The sequence below is a fragment of the Pelobates fuscus genome, chromosome 1 (assembly GCF_036172605.1).
Source record: "Pelobates fuscus isolate aPelFus1 chromosome 1, aPelFus1.pri, whole genome shotgun sequence".
Classification (NCBI taxonomy): Eukaryota; Metazoa; Chordata; class Amphibia; order Anura; family Pelobatidae; genus Pelobates; species Pelobates fuscus.
In genome coordinates, this window is record NC_086317.1 from 162,149,192 (window position 1) to 162,172,124 (window position 22,933).

Here is a 22,933-nt window from a genome sequence, read left to right on the forward strand (position 1 = left end):
GGTATGTAGGCAGTCTGACTGGTGTACGGCGACACAATCTCATACGCAGCTAACTGCAATGCACTGTGTGTTCTGACACATTTCTATTATGTCTAACATTAAGTTTTTCAGCAATTTGAGCTACAGAAGCTGTTCTGGGTGATCGGCCAAGATTGCCTATCCATGTGTCTCAATGAGGCTTGGCCGCTCATGATCCGGACGCCAATTCATTGGTTGTCCTTCCTTGTACCACTTTTGGTAGTTATTATTATTATTATTATTATTTATATAGCGCCAACAAATTCCGTAGCGCTGTACAATGGGTGGACTTACAGACACATAATTGAGATCAGACCACTGGACGTACAGGAACAGAGGGGGTTTAGGGCCCTGCTCAATGAGCTTACATGCTAGAGGGAGTGGGGTATAGTGACACAAACGGGTTAAAGTAGGGGAATTAAATAGTTTGTTAGAGAAGGGTTTATTGAGTGCTTGGTAGGTCATTTTTGACAGTTGCAGGAAAGGAGTCATGGGGTGGGGGATGAGAAGCCTGCTGACAGTTTAATTGATACGCTTTAACGAAGAAGTGAGTTTTCAAAGATTTTTTGAAGGAGTGGAGGCTGGGTGAAAGTCTGATTGAGGAGGGAAGGGAGTTCCACAGAATAGGTGCAGCCCTCGAGAAGTCTTGAAGGCGAGCGTCAGAGGTGGGGATCCGGGCAGAGGATAGGCGTAGGTCTTGGGATGAGCGCAGGGGTCTTGACGGGACATACTTGTGTATGAGGGAGGATAGGTATGTTGGAGCAGCATTATGTAGGGATTTGTAAGCAAGTGCCAGAATTTTGAATTGGGCCCTATATCTAACTGGAAGCCAATGCATGGACTGACAGAGCGTGGAGGCGTGGGAGGTGCGACCGGACAGGAAAATAAGCCTCGCAGCCGCGTTCATTACAGATTGCAGCGGTGCAAGCTGGGAACATGTAAGACCGGTCAGAAGGGGATTGCAGTAGTCGAGGCGAGAGAGAACAACAGCATGAACCAATATCTTAGCCGCGTCCGGCGTTAGATATGGGCGGATGCGCGCTATGTTCTTGAGTTGGAAGCGACAGGATTTGACTATCGATTGGACATGGGGAGTAAAAGAGAGGTCAGAATCGAAAAGAACCCCTATGCAGCGAGCCTGCGAGGTAGAGGTGATAATAGCGCCGTTGACTTGGATGGAGACAACAGGAGTAGCAGCACTTGAGGGAGGAAAAACTAGAAGTTCTGTTTTGGACAGGTTGAGTTTAAGGAAGTGAGCAGCCATCCAGTTGGAAATAGCAGAGAGGCAGTCAGAAACACGAGTCAAGGTGGGCGGAGCGAGATCAGGGGAGGACAGGTAGATTTGCGTGTCATCTGCATATAAATGATATTGGAAACCAAAGGAGCTGATGAGTTTACCAAGGGAGGCAGTATAGATAGAGAACAATAGGGGGCCGAGGACAGATCCTTGGGGGACGCCGACAGAGAGGGGTTGGTGAGAAGAGGCAGAACCAGAGAAAGAAACACTGAAAGAGCGCTGGGAGAGGTAGGAGGAGCACCAGGAGAGAGCAGTATCCCGTAGACCAAAGTTACGAAGAATGTGAAGAAGCTGTTGATGATCAACAGTGTCAAAGGCAGCAGAAAGATCAAGGAGGATTAGGATAGAGTATTGGCCGTGAGATTTAGCAGCAATTAAGTCGTTGGATACTTTGGTCACAGCAGTTTCGACAGAGTGACCAGCGCGGAATCCAGACTGAAGGGGGTCAAGCAGAGAGTTGGATTCGAGAAAGTCTGTCAATCTGGCGTACACAACTCTCTCGAGGATCTTGGAGGCAAATGGCAGTAGCGAGATAGGGCGGTAGTTGGATGGGGAGTTGGGATCAAGGTTGGGCTTTTTCAGAATCGGGGTTACGGTTGCATGTTTGAAGGGTGAGGGAAATGTGCCAGAGGAAAGGGAGAGATTGAAAATGCTAGCGAGAGGAAGAGCAAGAGAGGGAGACAAAGTTCGGATGAGATGCGAGGGAATAGGATCGAGAGAGCAGGTGGTGGGGCGGGAGGACAGGAGCAGTGCAGAAACCTCTTGTGCTGTAGCAGGTGCAAATGTGCATAGGATGGCAGGGGGAGTGGGGTTGGGTGATATAATGATTGGGGAAGGAGAGAGATTAGAGATCTCTTTCCTGATTGTAGAGATCTTCTCAGTGAAATGAGATGCAAAGTTTGTGGCGGACAAGGTGGTGGAAGGAGGGGTAGTCACAGGGCGAAGAAGAGCATCAAAAATGTTCTCAGTATACAGTGGTATTAACCACTGTATACTGAGAACACCCCACAAGACTTGTCATTTTGGAGATGCTCTGACCCGGTTGTCTATTAGGCCCTAGTCAAAGTCACTCAGATCTTTTCGCTTGTCCATTTTTCCTGCTTCCAACAAATGAAATTCACGAGTTGACTGTTCACTTGCTGCTTAATATCTCCCACCCCTTGACAGTTTCCCTTGTAATGATATAATCAATGTTATTAACGTCACCTGTCAGTGGTTTTCATTTGGGGGCTGATCAGTGTACGTAGTTAACCACAAATGCAAATAGATAGTGCAACATCATTTTGGTTATTTACGTGCATCTAAAAAAAAAATCATCTGATAATCCTCACAAAGGCCCCAGCATAATTCATCTTTGCCAGCATTGGCAAGTACAAGCAGAGCGGCAATGTCTGTCTTTGTAATCTGCCCATGAATACAAGGGTGCAGAAAGCTGGAAAAGACACAGAGCTGTCAGTGAGCATGCAGATAAAAGAGGAGCAGGTACCATGAGATAGTTATTTTATATCTGAATGGATCATCTGTGACAAGGAAATGGCAGTAAGCCTGCAAAATGCAGGGGCCAATTTGCATTGACGCACAAATGAACCGTTGTGTGACAGTGTTACATTCGCAAGAGACAAATGGTACAAACACTTTTTAATGCAACTGAAATGGAATACAATTGCCACACACTGTTAGACCCTTTATGTTACTTATGAGACGTATTACAAGAACTGTTCGAGAAGTCTCTGTAATTGGATTGACACAATACATTCATTTCTGTTTAGTGTACATGTTCTATTATATTGTCTCTCCATTGCTTTTAATCCTTCAGTTGCTCATTCTGGTGATTTATAGGTTATTTTAAAATTTTAGCTGACCAGGAAAACATTTCCATATGGATGCATTGTGTCTAGATTTTGTAAACCAGGCATTTTGTAATGGATATTAGCTCTGTTGGCTCTCTCGTCATCTTAATTATATTTATCACCTCTCTCCTGTTACAGCTGCTATATTCCAGTATTAGCCACCCAAGCACACATAAAGCTTTGTCATTCAATCCTAATAGGGCACTGAACATACACACATACACACGCTTCCAGGTATATAAGCACAATGTGACATACACTATACCCACTCAAAAAAAAAAAACCTCAGGTAAACAATGACCCATTTTTTTCCACACTGATATCCGCTCAGGATATGGTACAAGTTGAAAGACAACAAGCATGAAACTGTCCAGGCTTTCTCAAGGATGTTTGATCAGACTGCGTTTAGGGACATTCTGTGATCTTATAAAACAGCAGATGATATTTCCCAGCATTAACCCAAATAGTACTACTGGGCTCATATTCTAATGACAGCATACTTGGCCAAGTTACGAGTTAAACAAAATTTGTACCCGCTCTGCGTACCGCATACATGTAAGGTAGCTTCCGAAAACATTAGACCTTTGTCATTTTCATGATTAAAAAAAAAATAATCAGGACCTATCTTTGGAGAATAGCATTGTACAGTATACCTGTAATTATTTTTTCTATTTAATTGGTAACCATTTCCTTTTAAATGTTCCAGGAGCACTTGTCAGTTCTCTCTCCAGGACATATGGCTAAAAGTTAACTTTTTTCCGTATAAATAAATCAACAGTGTTTGCAGAGTTTCTCCTTATTTTAGGTCTTTGGATAAATTATCATGTGACATTGAGTGGTTTAATTCTTTAAATCAACGTTCCCAAATTTCAAAATGTTGATTTGCTGCTTTTTCCAGGCAATCAAGTCTTTTAAGAGGGATCAACAGCCATTGTATCACCTACTGCTTGGACCCAGATATGAGTAAAGCGCGGCCTCGATATATTGTTGATCGATCCATATATTCTCTTGAGCTCTTTAATGAGGACTATGAAAAAAGGAGTCGCAGTTACCCTGTCGGGGGTAAAGCTCGAAAAATATTTAGGTGACGTATTAACATCTGAATATTGATATAGATGGACCTGCTCATATGTTTGCTGTAATAGAAGCAGTAAGACTTATCTTGGAAGACTGAGTAAATGTTGTTATTAATTTCACACTCATGAGAACACAATTAACAATCTAATGTCATGTCTACCCTAAACTATAAAATAAATTACATAATAGAACTTAGTCTTCATTGTGTGGGTAATTTAGGTCTTAAGTTGATATTTTCACATAATCTTCCCATATAATTTAATATTTTTGGATACACTTTTAAAAGGATTAGATAGTATAAAGAAATTATATATTTTTTTTATATTTTGAGATTTTGTATACATAGTATATAGTACTATAGGTGATATTTTTTTTATTTTGTATTTTTGCAGTGCATATGCTGATTACAAACAAGCTAGAGGTACCCCAACGGCATTCCTGAAGCATAGTGTCACATGTTACAATTGGGGTATTTAGAAAGGACTTGCACTATTTTATAATATAATAGAAACAAGATAAACATCAAGCTAATCAATCATGTCTAACTACGAGAGTAAACAAAGGAGGGTCATAATATTAGCTAGTACAGTGAATTGAACTAGATATGCTCATTATATGTTGATAACCTGGTATCTAGTCAGACATGGTGATACAACAAAGTGTTACGCTAGGTAAACATGCTAATAAGATCACTGTTAATGTACCCCTGGGTGCAGTGTCAGTAGTAAGCTGTACTGCAGTAATATTAGGCAGTGTATGGGGAGATAACATAAATGAAAAGCAAATCATAAGAAAAAGCATAATACGCAAGGCTTGGTGCATGGCATGTAAAACGCAAAAATAGCTTCTCTGGTTGTTAAGGAGAAAATATGTCTAGGTATCAGTCCCATAAGCTAGTTTAGCCGATTCCTCTAGGGGGCAGGGTTGCTGTGTCACTTGGGCCAGTGGTACTCTGGAGCATGGTGCCTCTTCGGCCCCAGGCCTGCAGGAGAGCCGACAGCTGTAAACCACAGACTTGGGTTAATTGAAGGACCAAGTCTATCCCCATCACAGGGGGGCAAAGGTGGTAAGGAATCTTCTCTGCTGGTATGTGGTTCTCCGACGATGCTTGGAGGTCTTGCCTTGTGTGGTTCTCTGCCTGGGTGAGCGGTAGTGAAGTTGCGGGAGCTTCATTTTGGTTTTTATGCTCTAAAGAGACTTCACCGTGCCTGAGTGCCCTGTTCTCCTGTTTCCCTTTGTAACGGCTTACCTTGGTTGGGAGTCTGTAGCGCAGATATATGCTCACCCTTGCAATTAAACACAGGCCAAGGTGGTCAGGTAATAACTCACCTGGCCTGTGAGTCTGTGCACAGGGGCTGTGCAGGTTAATGCTCCATGTCGCAGTACAGAAACGGATAAACCAGGAGAATAGTCGTGGGTAAGCCAGAGGTCAGTGGGTGCCATAAATCAGGATAAGCGAGTAGAGAGCCGAGGTCAGAGGATGCCAGAAGTCAGGGTACAACAAAATAACAATCCAAGGTCAGGAGCACACTGGAACACGAAACAGCAATACTTGAACCAGAGTCAATGAACTGACACTGCCCTCAGGGAGAGGCAGTGTCTTATACCTGGCTAATTGGTGATCAGCCACAGGTGTGCTGAGAATGTTGGAGCAGCCACAGAATAACGTCCAGCCCCCAGTGCTGGATACAAGGCAAGATTATACTTCAAGCAATTTCTAGAGCTGTATAGTGGCTCAGAGGCAAGAGAGCAGGTCCAGGATTGTAGAGTACCCAGGTTCAAGTCCCTCATCAGGCACTTCTGGGGCGACCTCGTCTGGCCGTCTGGATGTTGCGGTGAGAACCGTGACACCCTTCCACGGCACAGAGCTGTAGGTAGTGGTGTCTTGTAGACAAGCTTGTATCTTAAGCCAAAAGGCCTGGAAGATTCGATCCAGCTGCCTCAGTGAGTAGGCATTAGTGTCGCTGAGTGCCCTCTTGGTTGAAGTTGAGCCATGTGTTTTTGTGCAGACTTTGTCCGCCATCTTGGGATTTTTGGATGCACTGCGTGATCTGCTCAGTGGACTAGAAAGGTAACGCTGGTGTAGCTGACTGCTCTCCAGGGGGGTGAGGGGGCAGGATATCTAGTTTAGTTCAGTGGGAGGAGAGCGGCCGTCTCTCCCCCTTTCTGACTCCAGTAGGCCCTAACCTGCCGCCGCTGTTCTCGGTGCCTCAGAGCATTGATTAAGGTATCCACAGGTATGTTAAGGTGCCCCCAGCGTGGGAGTCGCCTTGAGTAGAGGTCTCCAAGTTGCCAGCCCAGGATATCACCGGGTAATCAACATTGGCAGCAGGAGCTTGCGAGATGCACGTCTTGCCTGTTGCAGTCCAGGCTCTGCACCCCCCCACCCTCCCCCCCATATTTTTTGATATTTTAATATGTTGAAAATATAATTTGAACATTTAATCGAAAAATATTTAATCATTTGGAAAGCTTATTCAACAATATTAAATTGAGGTCTTAATTTGGTAATCAGTGCATATAGGGATAATTACTGATAAAGCAGCAATATGGTTCTAAATTTGGAATTCTGCATGCCCTGTAACCTGTTTTATTAATTAGTTATCATGCTGAATTCTGTGTTGGGTACTATAGCTTTTTTAAAATTTTGCATGAGAAGTTAGAACTATTTTACTCTATGTTTTAACATTTAACATTAACATCCCTTTATTTTAGCTGTTCTCCAACCAAGCTGAAATCTTTTTTCTTTGGACTATTTCCCATACTCACTTGGTTGCCCAAATATAATATAAAGGAGTATGCCCTTCCAGATCTCCTTGGTGGACTCAGTTCTGGCACCATTCAAGTGCCTCAAGGTCAGTTATAGTAGCAAGGGTCTAATCTTTATTAAGTGAATACACGTGCTTGGCAGTAGTGCAAAACAATTTTTTTTTTCCTGTTCCAGGTATGGCTTTTGCTCTTCTGGCTAATCTACCTCCAGTAAATGGTCTATACTCCTCCTTTTTTCCTCTTGTTGTGTATTTCTTCCTTGGAGGAATTCCTCAAATGGTACCAGGTAAGGAGACAACAATCTAAGAGCATTAACACCACAGTATCTTTTAAAATAAGTGTTCCTACTTATGATTGTTCAATTCCTTAAGTAGGGGATAATTATTTTAAAAATAAAAGTGTGCAGTATAGATGTGGTTTCCTAATTTGCATGTGCTTCTCTTAAAACAGGCACATTTGCTGTCATCAGCATCATTGTGGGAAACATTTGTCTACAACTGGCCCCAGAATCCGATTTCCAGTATTTGAATGAGACTTCAAATGAAACTATCACAGACACAGTGGCAATGAACAATGCACGGATGCAAGTTTCAGCTACCCTGGCCTGCCTGACCGCAATTATTCAGGTAATGAAATATCTGTGTTCTGTGGCAGTAGTAAGTCCAAACTGGATACAATTCTGTCCGAGAGGTGTGATGGAAATACTGTGTAGGAAATGGCATTTGAGCCATGTATACAGATAGCAACTTTGGATATCCAAAGTCCGAAGGATGGATGAAATAATAAATGCTGAACATAAATTTAAACCAAGAATCAGGTTGACTTCACGCTTGCATGATAATTTATACGTTTACCTTGTTTATAATTTACAATGTCAGTCAATTTGAATGTCTGTCTGTCTGTATTCATCCTGAATCTAGCAATGTAGGCTTCTGTCTCATGTTTCTTACATTGCTAATGCATGCATTGGTTTAATGTCTTTACCATCAGATTGCCCTTGGATTTGTGCAGTTTGGCTTTGTTGCCATTTATCTTTCTGAGTCCTTCATTCGTGGTTTTATGACAGCTGCAGGTTTGCAAATCCTCATCTCTGTTCTCAAATACATCTTTGGAGTCACAGTTCCACCCTACAGCGGCCCCCTGGCCATTGTCTATGTATGTATATACCATGCCAGCCTTGAATGACTGTATATCTAATAATAATTGCAACTGGTCATGTCACTAATTCTCTGTCCCTTCCAGACATTTATTGACATCTGTAAGAAACTCCCACAAACCAATGTGGCATCTTTGATCTTTGCTTTGGTCAGTTCCGTGCTTCTCATCATTGTCAAGGAGCTAAACCTCAAATATATGCACAAGATACGCTTCCCAATTCCCATGGAAATCATTATTGTACGGTTTGCTTGTTTTTTTTCCCTATCTCTCTGTTTCTCAGTTGTCATATATTGTTCTTCAGAATTTACTTAAAGGACCACTATAGTGCCAGGAAAACATACTTGTTTTCCTGGCACTACAGGGTCTCTAGGTCCCCCCCACCCTCATGTCCCCCCTCCCGCCGGATTCTAGGGAGGGGAAGAGGTTAATCCCTTACCTTTTCCCCCCGCCGCGCGCGCATTCAGCCAGTCCATAGGAAAGTATTCTCAATGCTTTCCTATGGACGCTGGCATCTTCTCACTGTGAAAATCACAGTGAGAAGCGCGGAAGCGCCTCTAGCGGCTGTCAATGATACAGCCACTAGAGGCTGGATTAACCTATAGGTAAACAGCAGTTTTGTTTACATGAAAAAGGGTTAAATCTAGCTGGACCTGGCACCCAGACCACTTCATTAAGCTGAAGTGGTCTGGGTGCATATAGTGGTCCTTTAATAGTGAACTTCTTACTAGTGTATTAGCTGTGTGGCATGATGCAAAAGTAATATGTTGCTGGATGCAATTGATCTTATTTCGCCTATATAATCCCTCTGCAGTTATCTCCTTGAGAAAGGAAAATTCAGTCCCATTAGGTAATGCCATACGGAACACTAGTCACATAAACTAAAAATATAGTTTCTGCCAAAACTAACTTTCTTGATCTATTTAAACATAGCCCATTCGATTTCATTTATGAGTATGTATCATTATTTGATTTGTTAAAAAAAATAAATCCATAGGACTCTTCTGCAAGATATCAAAATATCATCCAAGTGACACTGTGATAAACTGCTTGTGAAAGTATTAGAGAATGAACCAGTTCCAATTTAGTAAAGTATGGCTAATGATTTCAAATATGCAACAAACTAACGATCTTTAATCATTTGAATTGGTGGGGAACATGGAGACAAAAAGGGGCCTAAATAATAGGATATGATGGATACTAGTTTTAACAATCTCATACTTTGGATCCTCAATGAAGGCATGTTTCCCTGGTTTCTTTCAGGTCATAATTGCGACAGCTATATCTGGTAGCTTAAACCTCCCTGAAAAGTATAATATGAATATAGTGGGCCAAATCCCTCTAGGGTAAGTACATAAAATGAAAATGTATGTAAGAAACTAAAATCCACTATTCCAAATTAGTACAATGTGCATGCACACTAGAATGTGCAGGTGGATAGAGTTTCACAGATATACAGAAAGTTTGTAAAATAAAAAATGGAAGGGGCAAAGATGGAAGCCACAGAGACCCGATGCACTTCTCTGTATTTCCATGCAATTTACCTTTACAAATAGTGTTTTAGCAAGATACAGCCAGAATATTTCCTTCCCTTGGCAGTGGTTTGAACCTTGGCCCCATAGGTAGACGATCCAAGAAGCAAAGGCCAATGTCATCTGAAAAATCCCCTAATATCAGATATATTTTTTTTCTGAGGCATTGAGGCCCAAGATGGTGTTGTTTCAAGAGGGTAGCTCGACATCCTTTGACAATGTTTTTTTTTTTAGATGCAGTTGATCCCGTTTCATCTTTGGATGATCCAAGCCCATCAACTAAAAAAAAAAAAAAAAGAAATAGAAACTGACAATGCAAATTCAAGATATGCGATATTGCAGACTCATTCTATACAGGCGAACAGCCGCAATTTTTCCAGTATTTAATAGCTTCCTTGCTACCTCACAAGCAGACCAAATCTTTACAGCTGGTTTGAGCATATCATGTGACAAAACATGCCAGGGCTTCAGGAGCAGAACATAGAGATGTAATCACAGTATTTGAACATGTGGCTAACCAGGGCACTCTGAAGGCCACTGTACAGGGTAAACAGCCATACTTCTCTAAACCCTTTTAGGAAACTTACCTTCAGGATCTTTGACTCAGCAGAGCAGGGAATACCTCAAATCTATGTTCGGGGAATGTTCCCGGACATAGATTAGATGGATTCCCTGCTCTGGTGCATTTTTTAATGTTCTGGGAAGTTTCCCCAAACGTAGACACGTGCACCAGAGAAGGGAATCCTTCTAATCCTTCTAATCTATATACCACAATGAATAACTTTGATCTTAACCCTGCCCATAATTTGCCCATGAAGATGCCCCTAATCCATCCCATAATACAACAACTAATGCTATCCCTAACCATACCTATAATGCTACCCATAACCTAACCCCTAATCCTACCCCTCATTCTACCCCTAATCCAGCCCATAGTCAACTCCAAGCCCTGTCCCTTATCCAGTCCCTACTCCCTCCACCTAATCTTACCTCAGAGAGTTTCTCTCTGTTGAAATAAGTATTTCCCAGCTCACACCAGTAAAGAGGAGTATGTAAGCATTCTGTACTGTGTCAATGCAGCATTAGAGGGAAATCTCTCTTATGCTGTAACTTCTGAACACAGTGACCGGTGCTGGGCAGCTAAAAAAGTTTAGTGCTGATCACTGGATACAGAGGCATGCAGGGAGACCTGACCAGTGTCTCCTCGTGCCCTGAGGGTCTCCTTCATCCAGGAGACAGGCTCAGAATCAGAGAATCACCGCTGCTGAGCGCGATTGATTATTTAAGGGATTTAAAAGGCTTTTTGTAGCACTCACTTTAAGCACTGCACATAGCTCAGGTATCCAATGATACCTGGCACACCCTGGTGCCAGCAGGGATTTAACCCTGCTGGTACTTTTAATGCATGAAGGAGGAGACCATCAAACGGTGCTTAAATGGTTTCACATCTCATAGGAATTCATGAATATATTTTTCTAACCTTCTTGGGTATAATAGTAAGAGAGTTGTTATGTATGTATAAAACATTTACATTAAACTTATTTAAATAGTCTTGTGAAGGACCATTCGAGAATTGTCAACTGTTAACATTTTACTCTCCAAAAAATGTGTTGGTGATTTTGAGGTTTAGATCATATGTGTGCGCAGCCTATTGCATATGGGTGTGAACCCTAAAGCACAAACACACATGCCGCGTGTATATGCATATACACATACACACACACACACACACACTGCTGTGTGTGTGTGTGAGGGTGCTGTGTGTGTGGGGGGGGCGCTGTGTGTGTGTGCGCGGGTGCTGTGTGTGTGAGGGCACTGTGTGTGTGTGTGTGAGGGTGCTGTGTGTGTGAGGGCGCTGTGTGTGTGTGTAAGGGTGCTGTGTGTGTGTGTAAGGGTGCTGTGTGTGTGAGGGTGCTGTGTGTGTGTTTGTTTCTGAGGGCTATGTGACCCTTTGTACAGCGCTACGGAATCTGATGGCGCTATATAAATAATAAAATAATAATGTGTGTGTGTGTCTAAGAGTGCTGTGTGTGTGTGTGTGAGGGTGCTGTTAGTGTGTGTGTATGTGTGTGTGGGGTGCTGTGTGTGTGTGAGGGTGCTGTATGTGTGTGGGTGCTGTTAGTGTGAGGGTTCTGTTAGTGTGTGTGTATGTGTAAGGGTGCTGTGTGTGTGTGAGGGTGCTGTTAGTGTGAGGGTTCTGTTAGTGTGGGTGTGTGTATGTGTAAGGGTGCTGTGTGTGTGTGAGGGTGCTATATGTGTGTATTTGTTTGGAGGGACTCTGGGGGTGGGGGGACTGTTTAGAAAATAGCCGTGCTGCTGCAATCCCTGCTGGTCCAGTGGTGAGTGAACTCTAGCCTGCGGGGCTAGAGTTCACTCTCGCGAGATCTGAGCTTTGGAACCAGGCGAGAGGAACCAGGCGGAGCTGCTGGCCAGAGTTCCATGGGTCCTCTCCTGCCTCCCTCCCTGCCTGTGGAGGCACATAGCACGGTTCGCAGAAAGCAACCAGTCCATTGCCAAGTGGATCTACAGAAAAGACGGTATGAAGTCGGAAACACGATGCCTGAAACACGATGCCTCTCTTTTGCATATCAAGCTGGTAACTATGGGATAGCTGAGAAAAAACATGATTTCTTGAGTGTCTGTGCTGAAATAGGACTTCTCAATGTCCAACTTGAGATATGCAGATAATGAATAACAGCTATTTTTCTATTTGCACCGTGGGGAGTTTTATTGTGTTTTATCGTGGGTTTGACCAACCTCTTTATGGTACTTTGATATAAGCATTTATATACAGTATCTCACAAAAGTGAGTATACCCATCACATTTTATACATATTGTATTATATTTATTCATGTGACAACACTGAAGAAATTACACTCTGCTACAATGTAAAGTAGTATGTGTACAGCCTGTATAACAGTGACAAGTTGCTGTCCATTTAAAATAACTCAACAGAGTGTCATTTCATGTAGCAGGAGTGTAATTTCTTCAGTGTTGACACATGAAAAGATATAATAAAATAGTTACAAAATGTGAGAGGTGTATTTACTTTTTGAGATACTGTAGCTATGTACAGCATAAATGATGGTATCTAATTTAAAATGACTTAGACTTGTTTCATTCTTTGCAGATTTCCTGCTCCTACCCTTCCCACCGTAAGTCAGTGGGGCGATATGATAGGCACAGCTTTTTCTCTGGCTATAGTTGGGTATGTGATTAATCTAGCGATGGGCAGGACTCTTGGAGCTAAGCATGGCTATGATGTTGACCCAAACCAGGTGAGATCTCTATAGATTGACACAGCTGGGCTTTTGTGATTTTTTTTTTTTTTACTATGGATACAAAATGACTATTAAGCAATGGTAACAATCTCCACATTCAGCCACTTGTCTGTATTTGAGTTGCATCTTAGCAGCCATAAGAGTCAATTGTTAATTAAAAGAACCTACACTTCAAAATAGTATACACATTTATTAATTTCCAAATGATGTTTAACTGCTGTAAAATGTGTCATTCAATATATTAATATTATTTCTATGTGATTATCAGTTTGTCTGCATCTGTTTATGTGTGTCTGTTCATGTGTGACTGTTTGTGTGTCTGTCTGTGCAATCGTAGAACTCTGAAAAGTTCTTTATATTTGGTGCTGATTGCATCCTTCGTATTTTTTAACATCTTTTAGAAAGTCTTTTTTATTTTTTACTGTGTAGAAAACCAATAACTGGTTGGAAGAATATAATGTTATGTACCTCTAGATATATAAAATGAATACGTAGATGCAACTAAGCCATTTATAGTATCAGTGAGTACTCAAATCACACGTAATGTTACTATTATGAGGAGGCATAAATTAATTAATCAATGGAAGCTAATTATATATATTAAAGGTATATCGCTATATCTTATTCTGAGGAAACTGTAAACAAATATCAATTGTTGCCAAGCTCATTTAAATGGACACTATAGCCATAAAAAGAACTTCAGCTTAATTAAGCAGGTTTGGTGTATAGAAGATGCCCCTGCAGTCTCACTCCTCAATTCTCTGCCATTTAGGAGTTAAATCACTTTTGTTTCTGTTACTATATCACTAGCCATATCTCCCATACATGGTTTTAAATGTTCCTGTAGTGTATAGAAAGCTATTAACAGAGCAGGAGATTCTAAAATTCTAAATTAATTCAAAATGAAACATAATGTGCAAAAAATGGAGTTTAAATATTCGAACTCACTTTTGTGGGGATATTTATGGGATAATAATAGTAAACAGTTGAGAATTGCCCACTATTTCAATTCTCAGATCCCAAAGATCGCTATCGTGTAAGTGAAATGTATTCCATATAAATAAAATCACAATTTGTTATAAAAATAGATACAATTTATTGTGACAATTTAAATAATAATAATAATATGTAACATGTGTGACAATAATCAATGAATATTTAGTATAACATGATATGCAATACAATGGCAATACAAAAACATTTTTCAATGGTTAACAGCCTTAATTGTCAAGACAAGATTTATGACTGTCTTTCACAGAGCTTCGAAAGTGAAACTTACACACAGACACAGAGCTGCAGCTTAAGGCCATAAAACTTTAGCTAACAGTTAGAATAACCATTTCAATGCTGGCTAGACCTCCTAAGTAATTAACACCTATTCTCATGTGATTTTAAAAAAAAATAACAACATTTAAACCAGTTCATTAGACACTTCCTAGAACCATCCAATAAGAGTAATCTACCATGTTCTATAAGCAGAATTTTAACTTGCTTAAACAGATATTTTATCTTATTTTAGAGCAAATCAATACACTCGGATAAATATCACGAAATGCTAACATGTGATATGTCACATGAATACATAATTATTCATTTCTATCTGCAGAATAGAAAGTTTAATAATATATTTCTTTAGTAACTAAGATTTTTAAATATCGAAATCTAATCGTGATTTATCCAGTCATATATCAAGCTATTAGAAAATTTTAATTAATTTAGATTAATTAAATGAAGCCAGTATATTTACCAGTTAAAGAGATGTTCTCAGGTAGCTAAGTGTCAAGGAATGTTTCTTTCTCGCCTACTTTGTCTTGCTTTGCATCCTTCTGCCTCCTTTTGCTTTCTCTGCATACCTCTCTCTTCCCTTTGTCTTAACTTTTAAAGGAAAAGATTCTCTGTTCGTCACTAGGTAATAGACCAATAGAAACACTGGATGTGTGGTTACCTTCCAGATAACAATTTAAGTATTTGGTCTATAGAGGGCAGTCTCATCCCACTAAACATTCCTATCCAGGAAAGAGTTAACTTTTCCTGGTGGCTATTTTGACGTCATTTACCTTATCTTTATGGTTATTTATAATTTAAGTTTACTGTCAGATCAAAGAGATTCTTTGGGCTTTCTTCAGACTATGCGTCTGGCAAATTATGCTATAATTTCTAATATGACAGTTATAACTAAGTATGACCCCTAAACTTACAATGGGACGTTATACAATATCGAAAGTAAAATTTAATTATTTAATCTTCTCTGTCACAAATGTCTGGGTTTAGAATTGATTATATTCCATTAGCATTTAGACAGTCTGTCCATCCCCCGTTCTCATTCCTTATCAACAGGTTTGTATATACTAAGCATTCCTTTAGCTCTGGCAAAGTGGTTAGTTTTACAGAAGGGATAGAATCTTGATTATATTCCATTAGCATTTAGACAGTCTGTCCATCCCCCGTTCTCATTCCTTATCAACAGGTTTGTGTATACTAAGCATTCCTTTAGCTCTGGCAAAGTGGTTAGTTTTACAGAAGGGATAGAAATCTTGTGTCTTTTGTTAACTTGAAAATAACAAAATGGAGTCTGCTCTGTTCAGAATGATTCAGGCAATATACACTTTAATTTCTATCATAGCACAAAATGTCTGCCAATATAAATACCCTGACACTTTACAGGAAGTGTTTAGGAAGGCTGTGCAACTCTCATGCAGGAAGGTGTGACTAGTGCAGCGTAAACACAGTGATTTAACTCCTAAATTACATAAAATTGAGCAGTGATACTGCAGGGGCACTCCAAAACCACTACTTAAAGCTAAAGTTATTTTGGTGCTTTTGTTGTGTCCCTAAAAGCTTCCTGAAAAGAAGTTACTTAATCTACATTGATAATCAATTTCTCTGATGTGGGCACATCATGTAGGTGTGGTTTCCAGAATGCGAGTTCCATGCCCTGTTAACTTGGTATAGATTTTGCCTGTGCTGAATATATATTTACATATTTCTTACAGGAAATGTTGGCTCTTGGATGTAGTAATTTCTTTGGTTCGTTCTTTTACATCCATGTGATTTGCTGTGCTCTGTCTGTCACTCTCGCTGTAGATGGAGCTGGAGGAAAATCCCAGGTAAGATGTGTAGTCAACCCTCATTAGCTCTTCTAAGAACTGACTAAGGGTATAATCAGTCCAGACAAACTTCCTAAGAAAACTGAGAGAAGGATTAGCATGTCAGAAGGCCCTAGGCAGGTTATGGTGTGCCCCCACACCTTCAGAGGAATTGTGAATGAGGCCAAACCCTAAGCAACAGGCAGCGCCTCTGTGATGACTGATGAAGTTTAAAAATAGCGGGGTGCTAACCACCCCCTGACTTGTAGAGCCCTACCCACTTAACCCCATGAGATGCCATGCTCTGTTAAAAAACAGCTGTATCTCCAGTCATTATAAAGGACAGAGTGAAAACATAAGCATAGCAGGCACAAGTTTTTACTAATACACATTTATTAGTATACGTTATAATAACAGTCACTATTATTTATTATTATGGAGTGTATATATAAATATATATATATATAAAACCTTTAGAAAAAACTTAAAAAAAAAAAACTAATAAAATCTGTCAACATTGAAGTTGCTGTTTAGTAGATAGGAGAGTGCGCTGGATCTTGTGTTATTATATATATATATATATATATATATATATATATATATATATATATATATATATATATTTATATAGGGACAGGGAAACTACAGGGTTAGGCATGCAGGTTTGTATTACTAACACTATAGTGTTCCTTTATGAAAACAATCATACTAAATAAATATATATTGAGCAATAATACGAAAATAATTTTAAGCAGGAGTATAGTTTAAGGGTAATTACCCAGGGCTCTAGAATTTATATTATAAATTCTTACTAATTGGACAATTGGAGGACCTCTAGAAAATGTTTTATGATGCACTTGGGTGGGTTATTTTACAAATTTTAAAATTTTTGCTCCTCATTTTACAAATTATATATAATTGTTAAAGTAACTAATATTATTCTACCTTCACCATTTTTGCTCATTAGATGGCCAGCTTCTTTGTGATGATGGTGGTAATGGTGACTATGTTGGCACTTGGAACGTACCTGAATCCTTTACCAAAGGTATGTTTCTCTAGTATTGTTTGTCCGGATGAATGATAGTATATGCCCTGCTATTGCTTAAGGTTACTATGTTATAAAGCACATTGTAAGAATGTATCACTAAATACCTATGTGATGTAGCACAATGATGGTTTTTTGATGAATGATTTCTGTGACAGCAGGCACCAACTTTTGTCATTCAATTTTTTTATTCCAATTTTCTGAAATTTTTTTTTTCTTATTATATAAAATAAAAGTTTGAATAAATTATAGCCTTTTTTGATATTTTAACAAAAGCATATGTTTCACCTGGCCTATTCTTGCTCCATAATGGTAGCCATCTTTAAATATTATTTGAATAGAAGAACCACATATCTAACCAAAGCCCATGTAGGTAACTAAGAGTGTGTGTTCATTAACAATTGCAGATGGTGTGTGCAAGTTCACACAAAAATCTGCCCTGTGACAGTTATATGCCATTGAAGTGAGCATGTTCTTGGCCGATATCTGAGAAGCACTGTAAAAGAGTTGTAGTAAATGTAGTTTCTTATTTTCAATAATAATAATAAATACTATAAAACATTTATTGTGATTTATTGCTGAAATACAATAATTTATGGGCATAGGATTATGCTCAGTCTATTAACACACATTTCCACCTGTTTACCCAAGAAAACGGTGCAAATCGAATTCTAATTTAAATCGTACATCATTTAGCAGCTACTTTTATCCTGTTCTGTAATAATTAAATGTTGTAATCATATATCTTGTTTCCTTCTCTTGCCACATCCTGTGTTTGCATGTCTACACGTCCATTGTTCATTTACTCCTTCCTACCTTGCAGTCTGTCTTGGGCGCACTGATAGCCGTGAATTTAAAGAACTCGTTAAAGCAACTGGCTGATCCCTTCTACCTTTGGAAGAAAAGCAAGCTTGATTGTGTAAGTCATTCCGTCTGCCCTTTAGAAAAATGTGTGTTAAAGGGAATGTTTAGATCTCGAAATTCATATATTTTTTTGTGCACTTATACAATGAGGTCAAAAACATTTGCAAAATGTGATTCTACAAGCAGGTCTACCCCTTTTTTCCTAGCACAACTTTCTTTATTTTGCTGGGCAGTGGCCAATCAAATGCTTCTCATAGAGAAGCACTGCTGACACAGGAAGCATAATATAATATATTCTGAACACCTAATCAAATAACTGTTTCTGGAATATACTACTAAAAAAGCTACATGGAAATAAATATTAGCAAAAATATACTTTATACATAACACCATTGAATAATTTAATATCTGATATTTTACAAATAAATGTAAAAATAAAATACCATAAAATTGTAGAGAAAAGATTTCAGAACAATGCTTCTATGATACTGTTCAGACAAAGCCCACACTCTGGAAATTATTCTATCTTCCTGAGACAATCTCTGCAGGCTCGGTAGGCCTCCTTAGTCTTCCTGTAAGATATTTATCTTAATTCATACAGAGGCTGCTAGCAGGGATGAAGCTCTGCACAGAGAAAATTAGAAAGTTCTAAAAGTAAACACTGCATACAAATGCTGAATGTGAAATAGTGCTAAATTGATATATCTTTTTATGAGGAGGTCATGTGGTTGACCGCAATGGGAGCTGTGGAAGCTGTTTCTTGTAAATAGCAGAGAATTACAATTTCAAAGCAGTTCTGGGTGACTTTAATCCATTCAGATGTATTACTTTTTTTTTTTTTTTTTTTTTACTATTTACTATTTTTTAATACTACTTTTATTTATTCTTCCTTATTTCATCTGCCGCCAATGCCAAAAACATACCCATTGAAATTATGCCACTTACATATGTTTTATTTTAAAATATTTTGAGTGCTGTGCCTTATATATGATGTAGTCAGTTAAATATTCCCAATGTGTGGCTGTGGTTTGTGTTTTTTTTTTTTTCTCTGAATCAACTCAATTTACTGGAGCACAAGTTGTGTGTTTTTTTTGTTATTGTTGATATGTGTTGCAGCAATGTTACATAAAAATTTCTATTTACTAAATGTCGTCTGCTTACTAATTGGCGTAACTTTGATTTCCGGGCCGGAGAGTAAGCGTTTCTATGCTAGATGGCATCTCAGTTTTACAGGCTCAAAAATAAAGCCCTTTCGGTGGCGTAACTGCTACCTTACCCTTGGTCTCACTAGGTAAACTATACCAGTGGAATAAATCCCTCTCAGTGCTGTAGTGGAAATCTGCTTGACATGCTGCTTTCTTCTATGGCATTGAGACTAAAAATAAAATGAGTTTTGAAACTAAGATTTAAACAAAATTTCACTCTTATGAGGGTCCATGAGATGTCCATTCTTATGGACCATAAGGAGTTAACCCAGTTAGGGAATAATGCCCTAAAATATATAGCCCCCATTAGAATGGCTCAGAATGTTTAATCCACTTAGTAAAATATATGATCCCATTAAAGGGCACGGGAAATGCGTAGTCTCTTGGGCCCATGCAATGACTCTCCCAGGAGTTCTTTATTAATGTACAATGTTTCACTACCTCTATTTAAACTGGGTTTACACTTGTGCACCTGCATATTCCAGTTTGCACCTGAGCTCACTCGAGCTACATATTTGTGAAAGGGACACTATAAGCACTCAGACAACTTCAGCTCACTGCAGTGGTCTGGGTGCAATGCCCCTTTCCTACTTAGTCCTGCAATGTAAATCATTGCAGTTTTAGGGAAACTGCAATAATTACCTTGTAGGACTAAGACTGCATCTAGTGGCTGTTAGTCAGATAGCCACTTGAGGCACTTTCTGCATGTTAGGCGACTCCAGCATCAGTTAAATCTCCATAGGAAAGCACTGAAGCAATGCTTTCGTATGGGGAGGGCCTAATATGCTTGCGATGCTTGCCGCACATTAGCCTCCCTCGTTGAGTGGCGCCTGTTGACGGCAAGGGAGCTCGGCGCTGGATTCAGGTGAGTACATTAAGCGGGTTTTAACTCTTTCAGTGCAAGAGGGAGGTGGTTTGTGGGGGCAGATGGAGCTATAGTGTAAAGAATACAGTGCAAGAGGGAGGTGGTTAGTGGGGGCAGATGGAGCTATAGTGTAAATAATACAGTGCAAGAGGGAGGTGGTTAGTGGGGGCAGATGGAGCTATAGTGTAAAGAATACAACTTTGTATTTCTTACAGTATAGTATCCCTTTAAGGCAAACAGTGTTTAGGGCTTATAGGCAGCAATGAGTTAATTCTCTTTATATTTTTAGGTACTCCAGTCACTGACTCCTACCTATTTGCTGTACTTAAAAATGTAAGATAAAAAAAAAAAAAAAACATGTAAAACAAAAAAGTTGTATACTCATTATTTTACGTTTTCTTTTTTCACTCATAATAAATAAAGCTATCTTGCAAAACTTGACGAAGGAGCACTGCAGGGCCGGATTAACATAGGGGCTGATGGAGCTGCAGCTCCAGGCCCAGGCCCATGGAATAGGCCCATTGATTTAAAAAAAAAAAAAAAATTTCACACACTACTCTTAGGGATTCCACCTGGCTTTTATTTTATTGGTGCAGCCAGTATTTGAGGCTGCCTGGCTGGTGCCAATATTGCAGTGATACTGGCAATACAAATGCTGGTATTTTTCTCAGTATAAACAAGAGATTACTATGCAATACCAGCACTGGCCAGTAGGGGTCGCTGTGTGTGGAGACAGGCAGGATAGGAAGTTCCAGCATATCCCTCCCTGCCTTTCTATACTCACTGATCTGCAGGGGTGCAGCTACAGAGAGTCCAGATAGCAACTTCCACCCTGCAGAGACATCCTACACAGCTCAGGGAAGTAAGGGATGGGGGGAAAGGCTGCAAACAGACATACACTGAGACACTAAGGGACATTGGGAGACATTATGACACAGACACATGGGGACACAGTGTCCCCATGTCTCTCAGTGTCCCCATGTCTCCCAACCAGTGTCCCTGGTCTCCCAGTGCCCCCAGTCTGCCAGTGTCTCACTGTCCCCATGTATCCTAGTAACTCCATGTCTCCCAGTGCCTCATGTGTCTCAATGTCCCCATGTCTCCACACTAGTGTCCCTAGTGTCTGTGGCCCTGGTGTCTCAGTGTCCCCATGTCTCCCAGTGCCCCCATGTCTCAATGTCCCCATGTCCCCCAGCCAGTGTCTCTAGTGTCTGTGTCCCTGGTGTCTGTGTCCCCATGTCTTCAAGTGTCCCCTATTTTCCCAGTGTCCCCATGTGTCCCAGCTAGAGTCCCCTAGTCTCCCAGTGTCACTGGTGTCTCCGTGGTTCTAGGTCTCCCCGTCTTCCTAGAGTCCTAGTGACATGGGGACCCTGGGATACATGGGGACACAGGGAGACATGGGGCATTGAGACACTGTGATACATAGGATCACTGGGAGACCTGGGGACACGACACAAGGGGACACTGGGAGACATGGGGCACTGAGACACTGATGCATAGGAACACTGAGACCTGGAGTAATCAACACATGGGGCACTGGGAGATATGGGGGCACTGGTAGGAATCCATCTATACAGCAGAATCAAACTAAGTAGTTTTTTGGTGATTTTACAGCATTTTCTCTTATGTCACTCCTTGTGATTTACATCATGTGATGTCACCCATACATATTTAATTATGCAAATTAGCAAGGCCGGTATGTTTTTCCCAGAAAGGTGGCAACCCTAACTACTTTTCACATACTCTTACTTAAGTATGGAAACTTAAGATGGATGTATGGGAACAAAACTTGTGTGGACTGGCTGACAATGAATATAGTTAAAGGGACACTATAGTCACCAGAACAACTACAGCTTATTAAATTTGTTCTGGTGAGTAGAATCATTACTGTCAGGCTTTTTGCTGTAAACACTGTCTTTTCAGAGAAAATGCAGTCTTTACATTACAGCCTAGTGATAACTTCACTGGCCACTCCTTAGATGGCTGTTAGAGATCCTTCCTGGGTCATGGCTGCCTAAAATACATCCAAACATTCAGTGTCTCCTCCCTCTGCATGTAGACACTGAACTTTCCTCATAGAGATTCATTGATTCAATTCATCTCTATGAGGAGATGCTGATTGGCCAGGGCTTTGTTTGAATCATGCTGGCTCTGCCCCTGATCTGCCTCTTTGTCAGTCTCAGCCAATCCTATGGGGAAGCACTGTGATTGGATCAGGCCACCACTTCTAATGATGTCAGCAGACTGCTTGTTTTTCTGAGTCTAACAGCATGCAGAGTTACAGCTTCAGGCTTGAATACAGTAAGATTTTGCTATATCTATGGAGGCATGAGGGGCCCAGGGGGGCTAGATGGTGGTGTTAACATTATAGGGTCATGAATTCATGTTTGTGTTCCTGACCCTATAGTGATCCTTTAAGGTAATGCTGACTTTGGTCTCTCTAACACTGTGGCATGTTCCCTTTCTTCTACACTCACTACATACAGCTTTTCTCTGTCCCAGACTATATACCAGGAGCTTCTGCCTGCTAGTAAGAAGGTAAGGAGACAAGTGGACCAGCGAGTGCTAGGGGACATGCCTTAGAAAGCGTTGAGCGAGCGCATCATTAGATGCATTTATGCCAAGCTCAGGGTGCTGTCTGCATAGTATGCCCTTAGTTGGCCAGCTGCATGATTGGCAGGCAGCCTGACATGCATTCATGCCGGGCTGGCCTTCTAATTCTTTGGGCAGACATGTCCTCTTTTTGGGCATGTTCGCCCGTTTTGGCAGGTTACGTGATTTGTGTCAGTGGCACACCCTTTTACCATGCCCATTGACTTCCTGCTTGACTGGACACTGCTGTTAGGGGTTATGGATTTACTTGAAAGATGAAAACATAAATCAGTGAG

The 22,933-nt window shown here is 40.4% G+C and overlaps 1 protein-coding gene across 1 annotated transcript in view; it reads left to right on the plus strand.

The window, feature by feature from the left end:
* The window catches only part of SLC26A9 (solute carrier family 26 member 9), a 112,996-nt gene that overhangs the window by 49,436 nt on the left and 40,627 nt on the right, over nucleotides 1-22,933 (plus strand). Inside the window, exons 2-12 of the mRNA XM_063444356.1 lie at nucleotides 4,064-4,249; nucleotides 6,958-7,097; nucleotides 7,187-7,297; nucleotides 7,462-7,637; nucleotides 8,002-8,166; nucleotides 8,254-8,406; nucleotides 9,430-9,512; nucleotides 12,830-12,977; nucleotides 15,974-16,087; nucleotides 17,034-17,111; nucleotides 17,935-18,030. Of these exons, the coding sequence (XP_063300426.1) occupies nucleotides 4,125-4,249; nucleotides 6,958-7,097; nucleotides 7,187-7,297; nucleotides 7,462-7,637; nucleotides 8,002-8,166; nucleotides 8,254-8,406; nucleotides 9,430-9,512; nucleotides 12,830-12,977; nucleotides 15,974-16,087; nucleotides 17,034-17,111; nucleotides 17,935-18,030 (1,389 nt within the window). The 5' untranslated portion in view covers nucleotides 4,064-4,124. The remainder of the gene's footprint in view (nucleotides 1-4,063; nucleotides 4,250-6,957; nucleotides 7,098-7,186; nucleotides 7,298-7,461; nucleotides 7,638-8,001; nucleotides 8,167-8,253; nucleotides 8,407-9,429; nucleotides 9,513-12,829; nucleotides 12,978-15,973; nucleotides 16,088-17,033; nucleotides 17,112-17,934; nucleotides 18,031-22,933) is intronic.